Below are 17,301 nucleotides of genomic sequence, written 5' to 3' on the forward strand. Positions count from 1 at the left end.
AAACTCTGTCACCCAGGTTGGAGTGCAGTGGCACAATCTTGGCTCACTGCAACTTCCACCTCCTGGGTTCAAGAGATTCTCATGCCTCAGACACCTGAGTAGCCGGGACTACAGGTGCCTGCCGCCACGCCCGGATAGTCCCAGGGGCCCTGCTCTGTCCTCCCCTTCATGCCCTGCCGGCTGAAGGGTCAGGGCCAATGGCTGCCAGGGATTTCCCACCTGCCACCCTGCCCATTCCAGCACCTTCCAGACCCTCCAGGTTGAAGCTGAGAAATAATGAGACATCAGTCTGTAGGAAGGAGATCCAGGAGAGGAAAAAGAAACAAGTTTTATTAAAGCCCCAAACACTTGGCTAGAAAAACTGAAAAGGAAAGAGAGCAGGGAGGTGAGGAGAAGAAAAAAGGACATTAAAAAAGAGAGACAGAGAAAACACAGCAACCCTTTTCCATTTAGAAATTGTCAAGTTACACTGACAGAGGTCACAGAATATCCACAGAAGCCATCACTGCTACACCAACACGGGCCCTACAGGGTGGACGGGGCAGGGTGTGGAGCCGGGGCTCACCCCAGTGGGGGCCCCTGGGGACCCCACTCAGAGCCTCGGGCCTGAGGCTCCAGGGGAAACAGCATATTGTGGAAGGAGCAGGAGAGAAACCCCCCATGCGAGTAACACAGCACAGTGGGCGGAGGCTGAGAGGATCAGGTACAGGGGTCCCCCCAGACGTCTTTGTTGTCTCTTGGTCAAGCACACACTGATGGACAGGGCAGCGAGGCGCATGCAGCTGGGGGCACTGACGTGCTGCGGGCTGTGAGAGGGCCAGCGGGGACGGGGGCTTGGGAAGGGAGCTGGAGCCAGCAGTGCAGGGATGATGGAACACATGTGCACACACGCACACAGAGGCACACCCACACGCCTGGGTCTGCACCAGCACACACCCGTGCACACACACACTGGCAGACACAGATCACATGCACCTCTCTGTACGAGCCTCTGTCTACATGTATGTGGCCCACGAACATGTCTCCGGCGCTAGGCGTGTCTGCGCACACATCACCTGTTCTCACACACGAAGCTCCTCTCACGCTAACATGCAGGTAGGCACGTGCCAATGCCCAAACAGGTTACATGCACTGATGTGCACACGCCTCCCCCACACGAGTGCTCGGCCACGCCTGCTGATGCAGGCCCCATGCATCTGCACACACGCAGGCCGCACGTGATTCCACACGGGTGCCTCCCAGCCCGTAAATGTGCCAAAACTGAAGGGAAAGAAAGATGCAAACCCACTGGGCTTCCCCCAGGTGGGCGGGGCGGGGCCCGTGGCTCCCTCCTTCTGCCCCTTCATGGATGGACACTGCCCCCCCCACCTCCCCCACAAAGGGACATTCAACTCAGGACAATGACGGTGGGGCACACATTCCAGTCACAGGGCTGAGGGTGGGAGCTGCGGGCAAGCGAAGTAGCAAGCAGAGTAATGAGCGGAGGGAGGAGGGGGCACCACTCCCCCCTCCCCTCCCAAGCCAGGGGGTCTCTGTACAGCCAAATCAAACCAGACCGTTTCACCCGGAGGACAGAAGCCAGGCCGACGTGCCTGCCCCCCAGACCCCCTCCCCCGCCAAAACAGCGGCCAGGGAGAGAGTGCCGTGGTTTTTTTTTTTCTTTTTTAAATATTTATATATATTTATAGTACGTATATTATATATATAATATGTAAATATATTTTTAAAACAATATAAAATGTTAAGACACTTCACTTAAATGTAAAGAGTTGCCTGCAATTAAAAGTAATTGCATCATTTATGAGGTCCTTTTTTTCCTATTTTCCAGGGTTTTTTTTTTTTTTTTCAGGAGGGATTTTTTTTTTTCCTCTTTTGTTATTTTTCAAAAAGGCTTGCTCGCCTTGGTACAAAAATGATCCAAAGCTAGAAAACAAGGATGAACCAACAAAGGCAAAACCAAGAAAAGAAACGAAATGAAGAAACACAACGCGTTTCCCCTTCCCCTCCCCCCCAGACCTTCAACCGCTCCCAGCTCCCCAAGCTCGGACCTTCCCCAGCCAGGCCCCAGGGGCTGGGGCTCTGCCTCCCCGGCTCCTCCTCTCTGTGCTTGCTGTGGGGACCCACTCCAGTCCCTCCCCTGTGCTTGCTTCGATTTGTGCTCCAAGGGGGAATCCCGCTGCCAGGGACCCCGCTCCTCCTCCACCTCCTCTCCCATCATGTCCCTGCTGGCTCTTCACTGTGCCCTCTGGGGGGCCAGGAGTGAGAACCAGAAGTGGCCTCTCTCTCTGGCTCCCCAAGACCTGGCCAAAAGCCAGGTGGCACTGCCGACCGCGTCCACAGGCCGGGGGCACTGGCTGGACGATCAGGCCTCAGGGACCTTCAGACATCTCACCAGGGTCACCAGAGCCCCACTGAAAAACTACATCCCACCCTTTCCCAGAAAACCCTCAAATCACAAAGAGGACGCCTGAAGGTCAGGTCACCCCACCTTTGGGTCCCAGTTGTCTTCACTGCTCCCTGTCAAGCCCCTCTGACTCTCCCATTCCCCCCATACCGGACCCTTCCCCAACCTGCGGGCCACAAAACCTGGTTTTCTAGGTCCCTTGTTCTTGCCCGCCCCACCCCCCTTAAATAAGTTAATGCCATTTAAAGTGCTAAATCAGGAAACTAAAAGTACCAAATACCCGTCCGGGGCACCCTCTCCCAAGGCAGTGTCCCTGATGTCCAGCTGTCCTTGTGACCCACCCTTCACAGCCAGTGGTCCAAAGGGCCTCCGTCCTCCACTCCCCACGGGACGGCGAGACCCGGGAGGCCAGCACCTCCGCAGGGACACAGACTCCACGACTGACCTCACACCCACCCTGAGGCCTCTCAAGCTTCAGCCCCTCCTCCAGCCCGTCCGTCTGGACTTCAGGCCCACCAGGGTGTGAGTAGGAGGGCACAGAGCAGCCACAGAGGTCACAGTCTTGTCCGAGCTGGGACAGAGAATGGGGCGTCTCCAAGGTCAGCCTCCCTGCGCCCCGCTCTCCGGCCTGATGTAGGGGTTGGTCCGATGATCCCCCAGTTCCTCCAGGTAGGTACCAAGAAAGGGGAGAGGGTCTCCCACTGCTCCCAGTCTCCGTGGCTCAGTTTGTTTGGAGTATTCTTAGGAAGCGAGGGGAAGGCAGGAAGGGGGTGCAGGAGCTTCAGGATGGACTCGGAGCGGGGAGAGTGGTGAAAGAGAAGAGGGAGAGACATGACAGGTGCAGCCAATGAGAGGCCAGCTGGGAACCATCAAGGAAGGTGGTGTGTTTGGTTTTTAGTTTTACTGTTTAAAAAAAGAGAATTAAAAGTGAACCGTTAAAAAAAAAAAAAAAAAAAAACCAAAAACACCAACAGAGGATGGTAGAGGGAACTGGGGAGGGCAGCCCCTCCTCAGCAGGGCACACCGCTGGGGGTCTGGAGAGTGGGATGGGGCTGAGATGAAGGGAAGACAGGGGAGAAATGGCAGGAGGAAGGGAGGGGGACAGGCAGGGTGGCGGGTGAGGGGCTTCTAGAAGGAGATGGAAGAATTCCTTGCCCCAAAGGAAGTCAATACGGGGATAGAGGTTCTGGAAGCCGAGGGCTTTTCTGAGACTGGGCTCGAGGTCTCATTCGACCCGCTCATCTCTTTAGATGGTTTAGTGGCCTGGAACAAAAACAGGGGTCAGGGGTCAGAGAGCGGAAGGGAGCGCCTCCATGCTGGCCCCCAGCTGAAGCTTTAAAAGTGGAAAACCTCCACAAATCCAAGGAAATTAACTGCAAAAGGAAGAAGCCAGAGGGGCATCTGGACAGAGGGGTCCCCTGAATGGGGAGGGGCAGGGGCAGAAACGAGATGTGGGGAGGGAGCAAGAGGTGGGACAGAGGGCCTGGGCGGTCAGAGCCAGAGGGCAAGTCCACAGTTACTGAGAGCAGAGAGAGAAGCAGAGTGACCAGAGAAGCGCAGGAGAGGCCGCGCCCAGGCCGGGCAGACGGGGGACAGGGGTGGGGGAGGGGAGGGGAGGGGAGGAAGAAGAAGTGAAACGTTAGCTGCCACAGGGACACCCGGCCTTCGGGGGAGGCGGGCAGGGTGGGGAAAGGCTCCTAGTCCCAACTGGCCTGCCGCACGGCCAAGGCCACTTCCAACCTCATCCTGGTGACAACAGAGGAGGGGGCTTATCCTCCCAGTCGGGAATAAACACGTCAAAGACCCCCCCAACCACATGGAAATCTGGGAAGCTGCTAAAACACAGCCTCCGCCCAGTGCAGTAAGCCCCGCTGCAGCCCCCGCAAGCACTCCTGGTGGCCCCAGTTAGTCACGGAGTCTGCTCCCTCATGACTCGTCTGCCCTCGCTGGTCAGCTCTGGTGGTCAGAACTGGCCCCTCAGCCTCCTCCCACCTTCGGTGGACCCCTACATCAGGCCGTGTCTCCACCGGTCCCGGAGGCTCGGCCTCTGGAGCTTCGGTCTCCAAAGTCTGGTTTGTATCACCTCATCACCTCCAGGGGACAGACCCCCTGTGGCATGCATTGTGAATGCATATTCCTGGGCTTCCCTCCAGAATCCTCTCGTGTGGACTCCGGAATGTGCATTTTCAAAGCAGGCACCCACGTGAGTCTACTGCACACTTACCTTTGAGATCCACTGGGTTAGGGCTACACGGACCTGGTCTCTCCCGGTAATTGTATTCACTGTCTCTCCTGGCCTTGCTTAGCTACTAGTGTGAGAACTGAACCACCCTGATTTAAAAAAAGGTCCAAAAGATGAGACAGGGTGCCGTGGCGAGTCACCAGAGACCACCCTGAGGTTAGGTCTGGGCAGGGTCGTTCACTTCTGTATGATCACCCCGCTGCCAGGGGGTTCTCTCAGAGGCCTTGCAGCACAAAACACAGCAGCTAAGGCAAGCCCTGCCTCCAGCAACCTGCCCGGCTCGGCTCGTGATGAACAACCCGCCCTGGCTGCAATCACCGTTTCTTCTTCCACAGGTGCGCAAATGGCTGGTTCCGTGATTCACCTGGGTTTTGCTCACCAGTGTAGTTTGCTGGCTACACTTCCCTTTTATGCAAATCAAAACAAGGGCCGGGTGTGATGGCTCACACCTGTAATCCCTGCGCTTTAGAAGGCCCAGGCAGGAGGATTACTTGAGCCCAGGAAGTCAAGACCAGCCTGGACAGCATGGCGAGACCGTGTCTCTACTAAAAAAAAAAAAAAAAAATTTTTTTTTTTTTTTTACATAGCTGAGTGTGATGGTGTGTGCCTGTGGTTCCAGCTTCTCTGGAGGCTGAGGTAGAAGGGCTGCCTGAGCCCAGGAGGTGGAAGTGGCAGTGAGCTGTGATCGCATCACTGCACTCCAGCCTGGGTGACAGAGTAAGACCCTTTCTCAAAAATAATAATAATAATAGAAATGACAACAGGACCAAATGCAAAGAAACTTGGGTCCTGATATCCTCAAGCTTCGGAATTCGCCAACCCTGGAATCTCCCTGCTTCCAGGCTTCCTGGTTAGAGAATACCTTTCCTAATTGTTTAAGCCATTTTGAATCGGAGTGCTGGTTCCTTGCAGCTGAAAGCATTCTTACTGATACACGTGAGGCCCAGCATTGCTTCACTGCTCTATTCAACCTTCTTTTTTTTTTTTTTTTTAAGGTGTCACCTTCTAGAATTCTCATGATCTCACGGAGGCTTGCTCATACCCATGAGGTTATGCTCCCTGGCAGGCCAACAGAATCCAGCACTAAGACAGCAGAATTTGTAGCAGGCAGACTTGGGTTCAAGTCCCCGCTCCATCACTTCCTGACCCTAATCGTGTCTCTCTCTGGGCCTCCATGTCTCACCTGCAAACAAGGATAACAGGCCCTACAGCACCTGATGCGCATGATGAGATGAAGCCAACAGGGCGTGAAGCCCGGGGCCCAGCACCCTCGGTACACATGCAACAAATGGTAGCCATTGTAGTGATTGCTATTTTCACCTGTCAGATTCACTGTGTCTGTTTCCATGTGGATTGGGCCTGATCAGTGGCAAATTCATTAGCTCATTCACCCAACAATTATTGACTGAGTGCCTACATATGCCAAGCACTATTCTAGGTGTTGTGTGGATGCAGCTGTGACAACATGGTTTCCTTTAAGGTATCAAGTTGTTATGAGGAATAAATAAGGTACATACACTTGGTACCTAACAGGTACGCTATCTGCCTTCCACTTGTCTCTCCATGCCCGAGAACCAATTTCTGTATTTCTTTTCTTTCTTTTTTTTTTCCAAAAAGATAGGGGCTCACTGTGTTGCCCAGGCTGGTCTTGAATTCCTGGCCTCAAGTGCTCCTCCTGTCTTAGCCTCCCAAAGTGTTGGGATTACAGGCATGAGCCACTGCCCCCGCCCTCCCAGAACTAATTTCTGCCCTGCTCTGTACCTGAGAGGCTGACTCCGGTCATTCCTTTGCTGACTGGCCTCTGGTTGGGTTTTGGGCAGTGGGGTCTATGGCAGGGTGAGAGAGGGAGGGGGTGAAGTTCCTTCCCTGCTCTCTCCTCCTTGGAGCAGTGTCAAAGGCCGAAGCTGTGCCGTCCACAGAACAGCTCTGCTGCTCCCGCCCTCTGGGACTCACTAAACACCTGCCCCACTGCTCTTCCCCCAGGGAGTCAGAGCCTCCTGCACCGGGATGTCCATGGGTTCCTCGACATCCTTGTTTTGCTCCCTCAATCCTCTGTGTGGTCCTTTGATTAAAGTTTCTTCATATGGGGCCAGATGTGATGGCTGACGCCTATAATCCCAGCACTTTGGGAGGCCAAGGCAGGCCTTTGAGACCAGTCTGGTCAACATGGTGAAACCCCATCTTTACTAAAAAAATACAAAAATACAAAAATAAATAAAGGCTGGGCACGGTGGCTCACACCTGTAATCCCAGCACTTTGGGAGGCCAGGGCGGGTGGATCACAAGGTCAGGAGTTCGAGACCAGCCTGGCCAACATGGTGAAACTCCATCTCTACTAAAGATACAAAAATTAGCCTGGTGTGGTGGCGTGTGCCTGTAATCCCAGCTACTTGGGAGGCTGAGACAGGAGAATTGCTTGAACCCGGGAAGCGGAGGTTGCAGTGAGCCGAGATCGTGCCACTGCACTACAGCCTGGGGACAGAGCGAAACTCAGTCTCAAAGAAAACAAATAGCAGTAAGCAGAAGAAAGCAGCTCCACGCACCGGGCACTGGGTACACTCTTTACTTAGATCATATTTAATTCTTAGTGATAGGCTTATGAGCCCTAGCTCATACTATTAGCTCCGTTTACAGACAAGGACACTGAGTCATGGCAGATTTCTTAGCCCTAATAGAAGAGGGGGTGTCCATAGCTTCAGGTCGCCACCAAGCCCTTGATCCTTGCATGCCTGGGAACCTGGCCCCCATCCCTCCGTGGGCTCTTAAAGCACAACATTCACGGGCTTCTCTTCCTCTAATTGCCCCGTGGGGTCAAGCACTGTGGCAAGGCACCTGCACCTTAGAACTTCCTTACTCCCAATTTCCGTGTCCCTCATCCCAGCACTTCTAGTCCCCTCCACCTCAACGTTGTTGACAGCTTAGACGCCTTGGGCGCCGACCCCCCGTAGAGCTCGCTGTGGTTTTCCCAGCTCTCTCCTGCACCTGGCACTACATGAGCTCAGGACCCGGCTGGATACTTCCGTCCCCATTGTACAGATGAGGAAGGGCCTGAGAAGAGAGGACTCTGACCAAGGCCACGGGCTGAGCTGGCATGCAGCATGTCCCACCAGTGGCCAGCGTGGCTGCAGCACGTGGAGGGCGTGGGGTGGAGGGGCAGGGTGAGCTCAGGCTGCTGTGAAGGGCTTGGGCTGCACATGAAGGATTTCGGTTTATCATCCACCAGGGGCCGGGTCAGGGATTTTAAGCTGGCAGGGGTGGGTGTGTGTGTCTGACAACACACAGAGACAATCAAATCTGCATTTTACAAAGTTCCCTCCCCCCTCAGAGGCCTTGGGAAATCAGTTCGAGGTGACAGAAGTCACAGGGAGATATTAGAAGACCATGCATATGGTGGTCATGAGAGGTCAAAGACATAGATGGTTTTTCCCTGCTTCTCTATACATTACTATTTAAAATTTCCACAGGAAACGTGTATTACTTTACCAGAAAGAAGTAGTGGCCGGGCGCGGTGGCTCACACCTATAATCCCAGCACTTTGCGGGGCTGAGGTGGGCAGATCATGAGGTCAGGAATTCGAGACCAGCCTGACCAACATGGTGAAACCCCATCTCTACTAAAAATACAAAAAAATATATTAGCCAGGTGTGCTGGTGCTCAACTGTAATCCCAGCTACTCAGGAGGCTGAGGCAGGAGAATCGCTTGAACCCCGGAGGTGGAGGTTGCCGTGAGCCGAGATGGCGCCACTGCACTCCAGCCTGGGTGACAAAAAAGAAGCTGTTTGTAAGAAAGCCTACTGAAGCACTGGAAGTGAGATGGGGCAGGGAGGGAATTGGCAAGTCTGGGGTGGGCGACCCTTCCTGAGGGGGACAGCAGCTGGGGCAGCCTAGTAAGCCTAGCACAGGCTGGGGCGGGAGCGGGGGCACTGTGTCTGTTCAAGGAGGCTGGGGGCGCGGGGAGGTGTGTGTGGGTGACTGGAGTGGAGACCTGGGTGGGGGCAGGGACTAAGTAGTGCCTGGTGCCTGAGGAGAAGAAGGAATGGTAATGAGAAGAGGCTGAGGAGCGGGGCACAGGGAAGGAAAGAGGTGGGAAGAGGAGAGTCACCCAGGCTGGGTGTGGTGGCTCACACCTGTAATCCCAGCACTTTGGGAGGCTGAGTCGGGTGGATCACCTGAGCTCAGGAGTTCGAGAACAGCCTGCCAACATGGTGAAGCTTCGTCTCTACTAAAAATACAAAAATTAGCCGACTTGGTGGCACACGCCTGTAGTCCCAGCTGCTCAGGAGGCTGAGGCATGAGAGTCACTTGAACCCGGAGGCAGAGGCTGCAGTAAGTTAAGATTGTACCACTGCACTCCAGCCTGCATGACAGAGTGAGACTCCGTCTCAAAAAAAAAAAAAAAAAAAAAAAAAAAAGTCGCCCACCTAGAAAGGAGCCCTGAGGCTGGGGGTGGAGGCTGGGGAGAGGATGCTGAGGAACAGAGGGTCTGCACAGCGCTATGCAGGTGTGGGGGGTCTACACAGCACTGCTGCAGAGCAGTGCGGGAGGGGGTGGAAAGAGCACACCTGGATGCCGGGGACCCAGGCAAGCACGGGAAGGGTGGAGGCTGGGCCATAAAGGCGTGAGGCCGACACCACAGCTGAGGAGCTGGGCTCCGGGGAGCGAGGGGCTAGGGTGGGAAACGGGCGCATGATTAGAGCTGAGGGAAGGGCCTGCTGGAGAGGATGAAGCTCTGCGGTGGGGAGGGAGGCAGTCTGGACTGGTGTATTGCCCCCCACTTGCCAGCTGTGTGGCCTTGGGTTAAGCCTGTTTCCTCACCTGTCACATGGGGGTAATAGACCTTCCTGTGATGAGTGTGAGATGAGGTGACACATGTACCTGGCCCCAGCAAAAGCTCTGTCAATGTCAGCTGCTATGCTGGGCACCTGGACAGGACCAGGGGAACTCATCCCTGGCAATGGCAGGAAAAGAGCTGTGGGTGAGACTCGTGGGGTGTCTCTGGGGACCATGAGGAGGCAGGTGGGGAGCTGTGGAGAGGCTGCGGGGGGCTGGAGGGCTGGCCTTTGAGAGGTTCTCCCGGGAGCCAGCAGGGAGGCAGGGCCTTGGGTGCCCAGGGCTGTCCCAGGGCCAGTGCAGGGAAAGGTTCCAGGGTTCCTGGGTCCTGATCTTGGCTGAGATGCCCCCTTGCTCTGCACCTTTGGGAAGCCTGTCCCTTCTCTGAGCTGTCCCTTCATCTGAAAAGGAGATGGTCACACCCATTTCTAACCTCTTGCCTCTGAGTCTAGAACCTTTTTCAAGTGAGAGCATCTGGACGTATCACAGCCCCCACCCTCACACCCAGGATGGGCCTGGCATACAGGAGCTGCTCAGAAATATTCACTGACCCAAATGAGAGCACTGTCTCTCACAACCAGGTCTGGGGGCCATCCTGCAGCTTCTGACCAGGCCACACAGGCAGGCCACGGGCAGTAAACACCCACCGGTGAGGTTTGTCCACTGTACGCAGCCCCCGCACCTGCTCATTAGATCTGAGACTGCAGCATCCCTGCAACTCCTTTGGCACCCCTGCCCTTCCTGAGGGCCAAAGTGCCTCTCCCCTGTCCCCACCTCACCTTGCAAAGACGGGAGGTGACCCCACTGAAACCCAAACACAAGGCTGAAAGGCAGATGCAAAGCTGGCTTCTCCCTTAGCTGGGGTGGCCTAGGAGCTAAGAGGGAGCCTGAGATGAGAGTGGGCTCTGGAAGAGCAGGCTGGGAAGAGGGAGGGGCAGCAGAAGAGAGAACTGGAGTGGCAGGAAGGAGAGGGTCTCCAACCCCCCTCATGCGTCCCAGGGTAGTCTGGGCCTGAGACGGGACCCAGGTGCTGGGGCTTCTGGAGTCTCAAAGCGACCAGCTCACCCCTCCTCCAGGAGCAGCAGTGGTAGCTGGAGATGAATCTTCTGTCTCTGAGTGAGGGGACTCCTGAGAGGAGAGGTGCCAGGTTGGGAACTCATGTTCTAACCCAGATCTAAAGCTCCGGGATCGGGAGGAGGAGGGAGAAGGTGGTTCAGAGGGGGGGTGGGGCAGTCCTGGCAGGGAGGGTGTGTCTGGGCAGAGGCGGGGAAGCTGGTCACGGGAGCAGGGCCAGGAGGTGCCCAGCGCAGGGCAGGGGCCCGGCATGCTGTGGAGCGGGCCCAGGTGGCCCCACAGTCCCTGCCCTCACCTGCTGCTGGGCCTGGATCCGCATGTACTCGGCCCTCTGCTTGCCATGCTTGCTTTTGTCGGGGCTGCCCGCCTGGCCCTGGGCTGCCTTCAGCCGAGAGGCCCCTGGAGTCACCACCTTCATGGGCGGTACACTGCCTCCGCCACTCTGCAAGAAGAGGAACAGGGTTGCAGGGTCTGCGTGGGGTGAATCACACAGGAACCCTAGCGCTGGGTTGGGTCTCGGGCTGGGACCGCCTCACTGGGGCCCTCTGAGACCCTCTCTGGCTCCACGTCCCAGTCCAGGACCCAGGCCCACCCTCTGAGCCCCCATTTAGGGCCTCCCTGCAGGAGAGTGGGGGGTGCTGCCCGGCCAGCTTCCCAGCGGCTCCCGAGGGAGACTCTTTGGTGGCTTCCTTGAGTAGCCCAGGGGCAGCTGATACCCTCCCTGGGGAGCCTTTGCTAAAGTGAGGGTCCCCAGCAGCACCCCCGCTCCCGGCAAGGGGCACCGTCTGGACCTGGGTGCACATGCCAGCAAGGGGCTATCTATAACAGCACACAGAGCAGACGGGCGGCCCCAGGCCACATCCTCCTCCTAATGGGAGGATGGAGGTGAGGTCTCCCATGGGGGCAAGCTTGGCTCCCATGAACCTCCCCAAGTACCAGGCCTGCCCAGGGGACAGTGGGGATCCCGAGGCGCGAGCAGAGAGATGACAGAGACAGAAAGTCAGACGGTGGGGGAGGGGAGCATGGGGCTGGAAGGTGGGGAGAAAACTTTATTAGCTGGTTTACAGACAAAGGGCAGAAGGGGAGAGGCCCTGGTTCTTGCCAAAGCTGGGCTGGCAGACCCCTGGGTAGACCGGCTTCCCAGCCTCCCCCGGACTCTGCCTGCAAACCCTGCTCTGGCACCAGGCTTCCAGCAGAGCAGAAAGAGCTGAGAGAAGGCTGGTTGGAGGAGAGGGCTGGCCTGGCACTCCTGCTGCCCGCTACTCCGTCCGACTCTGGAAATGGAGCAGGAAGGCAGCAGGGGAGGATGAAGAGGGGGCAGCCACCTGGGGGCCAAGGGGTAAGGATGGAGGGCTGCCAGGGGGCCCCACAGCAGGGCCTGTGCCCATGTTGCTCAGGGTGGCTTCCAGCTCCCGGAGCGTCTCCTCCAGGCTGTCCATCCGCCGGGCGGTGGCACCCCATGCAGTGCAGCCTGAGCTGGCGGCAGCCTGGCCCTGGCTCTCCCTACTGCACGTTTGGGCATCGTGTCCAGGGTCCTTGAGGGTCTCTTCTGGGTAGGTGTCAGCAGTAGAGGTCCCTGGAGTCCCATCCTGGGCTGGTCCCTGAGGCCCGGGGACCCTGGCTCCTTTATCCTCTGGGTTGCGGCCTCCTCTGCCCAGTGTCTTCAGAACCGCCCCCTCCTTCTGGGGCAGGAAGCCGCTCCTCGGCCCAGGAGTCTCCCCGACTGCCCCTGGCAGGGCCTGTGGGCCATCCCAGCCCCTCCTGCTGTCAGCCAGGGTCCGAGGTCTTGGGGTAGGAGCTGTCCTGGGTCCTGTTTCCTCAAGTCTGACTTCTGGCATGGAGGGAGGGTTGGGGGCACACTCTGTCAAGATGATCCTTGGGACGCAGAAGGCCCTGGGACCTGGGACAGCCTGGGGGCAGAAGGAAGATGAGAAGCATGTGATTCCTGCAACTGAACCCCAAGCTAAAAGGGGGGGTTACAGTTAGGTGAGCTTAGCCCCCTTCTTTCACAGATGGGGACACTAAGGCAGGGAGGGTCCTGACAGAGGCTACCCAGTAAGTTGGAGGCAGAATTGGGACCAGAATTCAGGTCTCTTCCCTTCATACCACACGGCCCCCTGCTTTCTGGGAAAGGTGCTGGTTTGCCCAGGGGCAGGCAATGTTTAGTTCACACTGCCCATGTGAGCTCCGGGAGCTGGTCTCAGTGTCGCCCCTGGGAGTGTGCCCATCTGTGAGTAAGCACCAAGGTGGGGCTGGTGGAGGGTTAAGTGAGCTCGCCGGGCATGGCGTGAGTGCTTCAGAAATATTAGCTATTTGTTGAAATGAATGGAATGACCAAGACCTTCGGCCCTGTATGGGCAGAGACCACATGTCAGCCTCTGGCCTGGGAGAGTGGGGACACATCCCATCTCAAACCAGAGACTTCTGGTCCCCCCCAACTTTGTGTGCTCTCCCCAAGAGCTTCACAGCCAGATGGGTGGGGCTCGCCTCCTGCCAAACCCCCTGCTGCACACACTTGGGCAAAGCTTCCTTGGGCACCTGCTCCAGTGCCAGCATTCCTGGCCATGGCCTCAGTGAGGACACAGAGGGAGGCCCCAAATACCACTTCCCGACGTCAGTGAATTCCTGGTCTAACTCTGAGCACCAGGCTTGTGCCAGGCGCTGCCACACCCATCCTCACCTTCAGTGCCTACCTTAACCCATGAAGTGACTGCTGCTCTTACCAGGGCGAGAGGTTACACGCTTCACCAAAGGTCACCCACCCACAGCTAGTTAGTGGCAGAGCCTGGATTTGAACCCAGATAGTCTGACTCCAAGGCCAGTGCTCCTTCCACTAAAGGGAGCCGTGGGGAGATGGGAGCTGACAGCAGGGACCCCCAACCACCACCCCCACCCTGGCAAAGGAACCCACCCAGCCTTACCACCTACTTACCTGGAAGCAGGGGGTGCTGACTGGGAAGGCAGAGAGGGCGACCTCACGCTCGCCCAGCTCCACTGCCCGATGTGGCTGCAGGATGCAGAGGGCTGGCCAGGGGCAAAAGGCCTTGTCCACTGGGCCCCTCAGGATTGGCCTCCAGAGCCGGAAAGGGGCAGGGCTTGGATGGGAGGGGCCAAAGTGCTGAGGGCACAGCCAGCCCAGGAGGCGCCCCTTCCACACAGCTCATCCTAGAGGTTCCTCGCACTGCCCTGTGCCCATCCCCTGCCCAGCAGGAGGCACTGTCCACTGTCTGATGCCCCTCTGTTCCTCCCCGGCCAGGAAACCAAAGCGCCACCAGGCCTCCAGCCAGGCTAGAAATCAGGTGGCCACCAGCCCAGATTTCACTGTGAGCCAGGGAGACCCAGAAAGGGAATGTGTGCACATGGGAGGCTGTCCCTCCCCAGAGCAAAGGTCCCCCTGCCTCAGCCAGATTCCCAGATCCTCCCCCTTCCCTCCTCCCCAAGCACAGTCCCCAGGGGTGGGGTGCAGACAGCAGGTTCACCCCCAAATTCCCAGGAAAGAATAAAGAGGAAATAAGTTCAGCAGGACAGCAGCAAGAACTGAGGTTAGAGAGAAGGAAGACCCTCCCAATGCAGAAAGAACCGGCAGCCAAGGACCGGCATGGGTTTCTTCCATTCCAAGCTCTCTGTCAAAGAAAGCAACGTGGGGGCCGTGGGGATGGTGAGGCTGCAGATGGGCCTGCCCCTGCGGTGTCCTGGCCCCCAGCACAAGGCATCGATTCTAGTGGGGAAACAGAGCCCCTCCCGGCACAGGCAGCAGAGCAGTGGGGATGGAGGTGGGGGCTAGGCAAGGGCTCAGGACAAGGTCAGATTTTGAGTTGGACCCAAAGTCATCTTGTCAGCAAGATCCAAGCTCCAGTCTTGGCCCAAGACCATACTCAGCTTTCAAGCCAGACCTAAGCTCAGACTGTGAACCAGAACAAAATAGCCCAGCCCCCATCAGCAAGCCCATGAGAAAATGCAGACCCAAGGGGCCACCAGACACCCAGACTGCTGGAGTCTCGGGGATCCCCCCTAGCAGGCAGTGGGGAGGAAGGGTTATGCGCCTGTCCTTGGAGTGGGGGAGGGGTGAGTCCACGTGTGACGCTGTGGCAGTGGCTGTGGCCGTGGCGGGACTCAGGACGGTGACTGGCGTTTTAGCAGGTTAGCGTGAGAGGTGAGAGGAAGCTGTGGAGGCACAGGCAGAGAGAGAGCTGTGAGAAGTGGGGGGCAGCCCCGTTACCTTCCGTGTAGGGCCCAGGGCTGAGCCCCTGGGGGGCCCCAGGTCCTGGGGGGACAGCAAGGTGGGGATCAGCTGGCGGCGGGGCGTGGGGGGGAGGGAAGACACTGAGCTTCTCTCAAACACCTGGGGAGCAGAAGGTGGGGACAGGTTTGGAGGAGGGGGTACCAGGGAGGATGAGGGTGCTGGCCTGTGGCCCTGGCACACTTGGGGAGGGTGTGGCCTGGGATGACATCAGGCCTCCATCCTCACCCCTTGGTCCCTTGCCATGGCCACCAGCCCTCTCTGGCCTCATTTGGTCACCTCCTCCAGAGGCCCTGGTAGTCCAGGTCTCTGGCACTGGGGCTGGGAGTGGCTGAGAACACTTGAGTGCGGTGACTGACACCACGGGGAGAGTGGAGGCATGAGGTGTGAGTCTCAGGGCTCTGTCCTCAGAATACTCAAGCATGGGGGGCTCAAGCATGAGCTGATCTTGGAACTCTCGGGGCTGGGGGTCTCCAAACTCGGTGATCTCAGATTCTTCGGGTGTGGGGCTTTCAGAGTGCAGGAGGTCTGCAGATATTTGGGGGACTCAGGGACTACAATTTAAAAACTCAACCTGCAAGGAGAGAAGACTTTAGACCCCCACCCCTCATTTCACCGTGAAGAAATGGAGGCAGGAAGGCTGGGGTCTAAACAGTCAGTGCTCCACGGGAGCCCCAGAGCCCATCCTCTGCCTCCTATCACCTGGCCTGAGGGCAGCCTGGCAGGGAAGGGGGTCTGGCTGAGGCCTCGGGGGCCAGGCGGGTCCTGACCCACCTCCAGCTCTGCGATGATGCGATCCTCATCATCCTCGTCCTTGATGGCCGAGGCCATGATGGGTGGCGTGGAGGCCGGGCGGGCCACCTCGGACACCGCCCGGCGCAGCTTCACTTGGGGCTTCTGCACCTCCAGCTCCTCGGACTCGGCCTTCTGCAAGGCCCGGGACCCCTGTCAGGGCCAGGCTCTGCCTCCCTTCAGCACCAGCTCACCTCACCCATCTCCCATCCACCCAGCTTCTCATCTGCTACTTCTGCTGTCCCCTGCCAGGGTGTCCCCCAATGGGCAGGGGCCTGACATGAAATTAAGGCAAATACATACCCAGGGTCCCAAACTAGCACAACAAAGTCACCACCGGCCACCCCCTCTTTCCTTCCACGTCATCTGAGAAAGGGGTCTCCTTCCCACCCCAAACGGTCGCAGACGTCATCTGAGGCTTCGTCCTAACTCAGTCCCAGGGCCCTCTGTCCAAGGCGGGAGCGGTACCTTGATGAAGGCCGAGTCCTTCTTACTGGTGACCACCACCTCTCCAGTGCGTGTGGTGGTCAGGCCGTGAGAGGAGGGGAAGCTCCGGCGGGGAGGGGGCGGCGGGGGCGACTTGGAGGGCTTCTCGGTGCGGTATCGAGGCACTGTCAACTCATCTGCAGGCACCAAGGGGCCGGGGCTCAGAGGGCCTGCAATCCTGGAGTCAGTGCACTGCATCTAACTCCAAGGGGATAAACCTTTCCTCTTCCTCCAGGGAGGACCAGGAGGAGGGGAGGGAAAAGCCTGGGGGCAAGAACACAGGGCCCTCCTTCTCTTCCTCCGGCACTGCAGCCCCCCCCCCCCGGCCCTCTCCTGACAGCACCTACTCTTCCAGCTCTAAGGGTGGTCTGTGGACCAGCAGCACCGGCAGCACCTGGAAGCTTGTCAGGACTGCCGCTCAGGTCCCACCCCGGGCTGCTGAACGGATCCCAGGGTGATGGATCCCAGGGTGATGGACGCACATTCAAGCTGCAGAGGCACGGCTCTAACCCGCTCCTTCCCCCTGCCCCTCACCCTTGCTCAGCCCTCCATCGCTCCTCCAAGGATCCTGGTCCCTCCCACTGAGCTCTCCTTTCCCTGGATTTGGCCTCCAGCCCTGTTCCCCGGGTACCCTGTGGAGAGGTCACTCTCACCGTGCCATTCCCCTGCCTTTGATCCTATCACCTTGGGCCAGCTCCTTAGGCCAGCACCTCTGCACCTGCCAAGCTTCCAGCCTCAGCTCTGCCTGCTGCGCCCCGGCTTAGGCCTGTTCAGGCCACGCCACACACACACCTCCAGGGGTTTGCACACGCTGTTCCCTCACCCTGGAGTGCCCTCTCTCACTGGCTGGGGAAGTGCCCCACTCATTTGCAAGACTTCAGCGAAGAAAAGTCACCTCTTTTTTTTTTTTTTTAAAGAGGGGGAAAGGTGGGAGTGGAGTGGGGTGGGGGTTTGAAAAGTCACCTCTTTTGGAAAGGCTTCCTGCCCTCGTAGGGCCTTGCCAGGACTGCACAGCACGGGCATTCACCTCTGCTACTCCATTTAGCACCTGCATGCTGGTTCTGTTTACACACTAGGCGTGGCCTGGCACAGATTACTTAATCATTTTGAGCCTGTCTCCTCATCTGTAAAATGGAACTAGCTACTGTATCTGCCTCCTGGGCTTGTTATAAAATTATAAGGACGGCCCGGCTCGGTGGCTCACGCCTGTAATCCAAGCACTTCGGAGGCTAA

General features: G+C 57.7%; 1 protein-coding gene across 20 annotated transcripts in view; it reads right to left on the reverse strand.

The window, feature by feature from the left end:
• Nucleotides 1-303: 303 nt before the first annotated feature.
• The window catches only part of SRCIN1 (SRC kinase signaling inhibitor 1), a 75,840-nt gene continuing 58,842 nt past the window's right edge, over nucleotides 304-17,301 (reverse strand). For 10 of the 20 annotated variants that reach the window (XM_074388668.1, XM_074388667.1, XM_074388662.1 and 7 more), the window contains 4 exons: nucleotides 16,051-16,205; nucleotides 15,565-15,717; nucleotides 14,770-14,892; nucleotides 11,585-12,460 (listed from right to left, as the gene is read on the reverse strand). In XM_074388668.1, the coding sequence (XP_074244769.1) occupies nucleotides 11,810-12,460; nucleotides 14,770-14,892; nucleotides 15,565-15,717; nucleotides 16,051-16,205 (1,082 nt within the window). In that variant the 3' untranslated portion in view covers nucleotides 11,585-11,809. Of the gene's footprint in view, nucleotides 3,924-10,541; nucleotides 10,605-10,845; nucleotides 10,993-11,584; nucleotides 14,715-14,769; nucleotides 14,893-15,564; nucleotides 15,718-16,050; nucleotides 16,206-17,301 lie in introns of those variants that run through there. The other 10 variants (XM_074388671.1, XM_074388676.1, XM_074388672.1 and 7 more) reach the window with 8 other exon arrangements.

The sequence above is a fragment of the Saimiri boliviensis genome, chromosome 17 (genome assembly GCF_048565385.1).
Source record: "Saimiri boliviensis isolate mSaiBol1 chromosome 17, mSaiBol1.pri, whole genome shotgun sequence".
In the NCBI taxonomy this organism is placed as follows: domain Eukaryota; kingdom Metazoa; phylum Chordata; class Mammalia; order Primates; family Cebidae; genus Saimiri; species Saimiri boliviensis.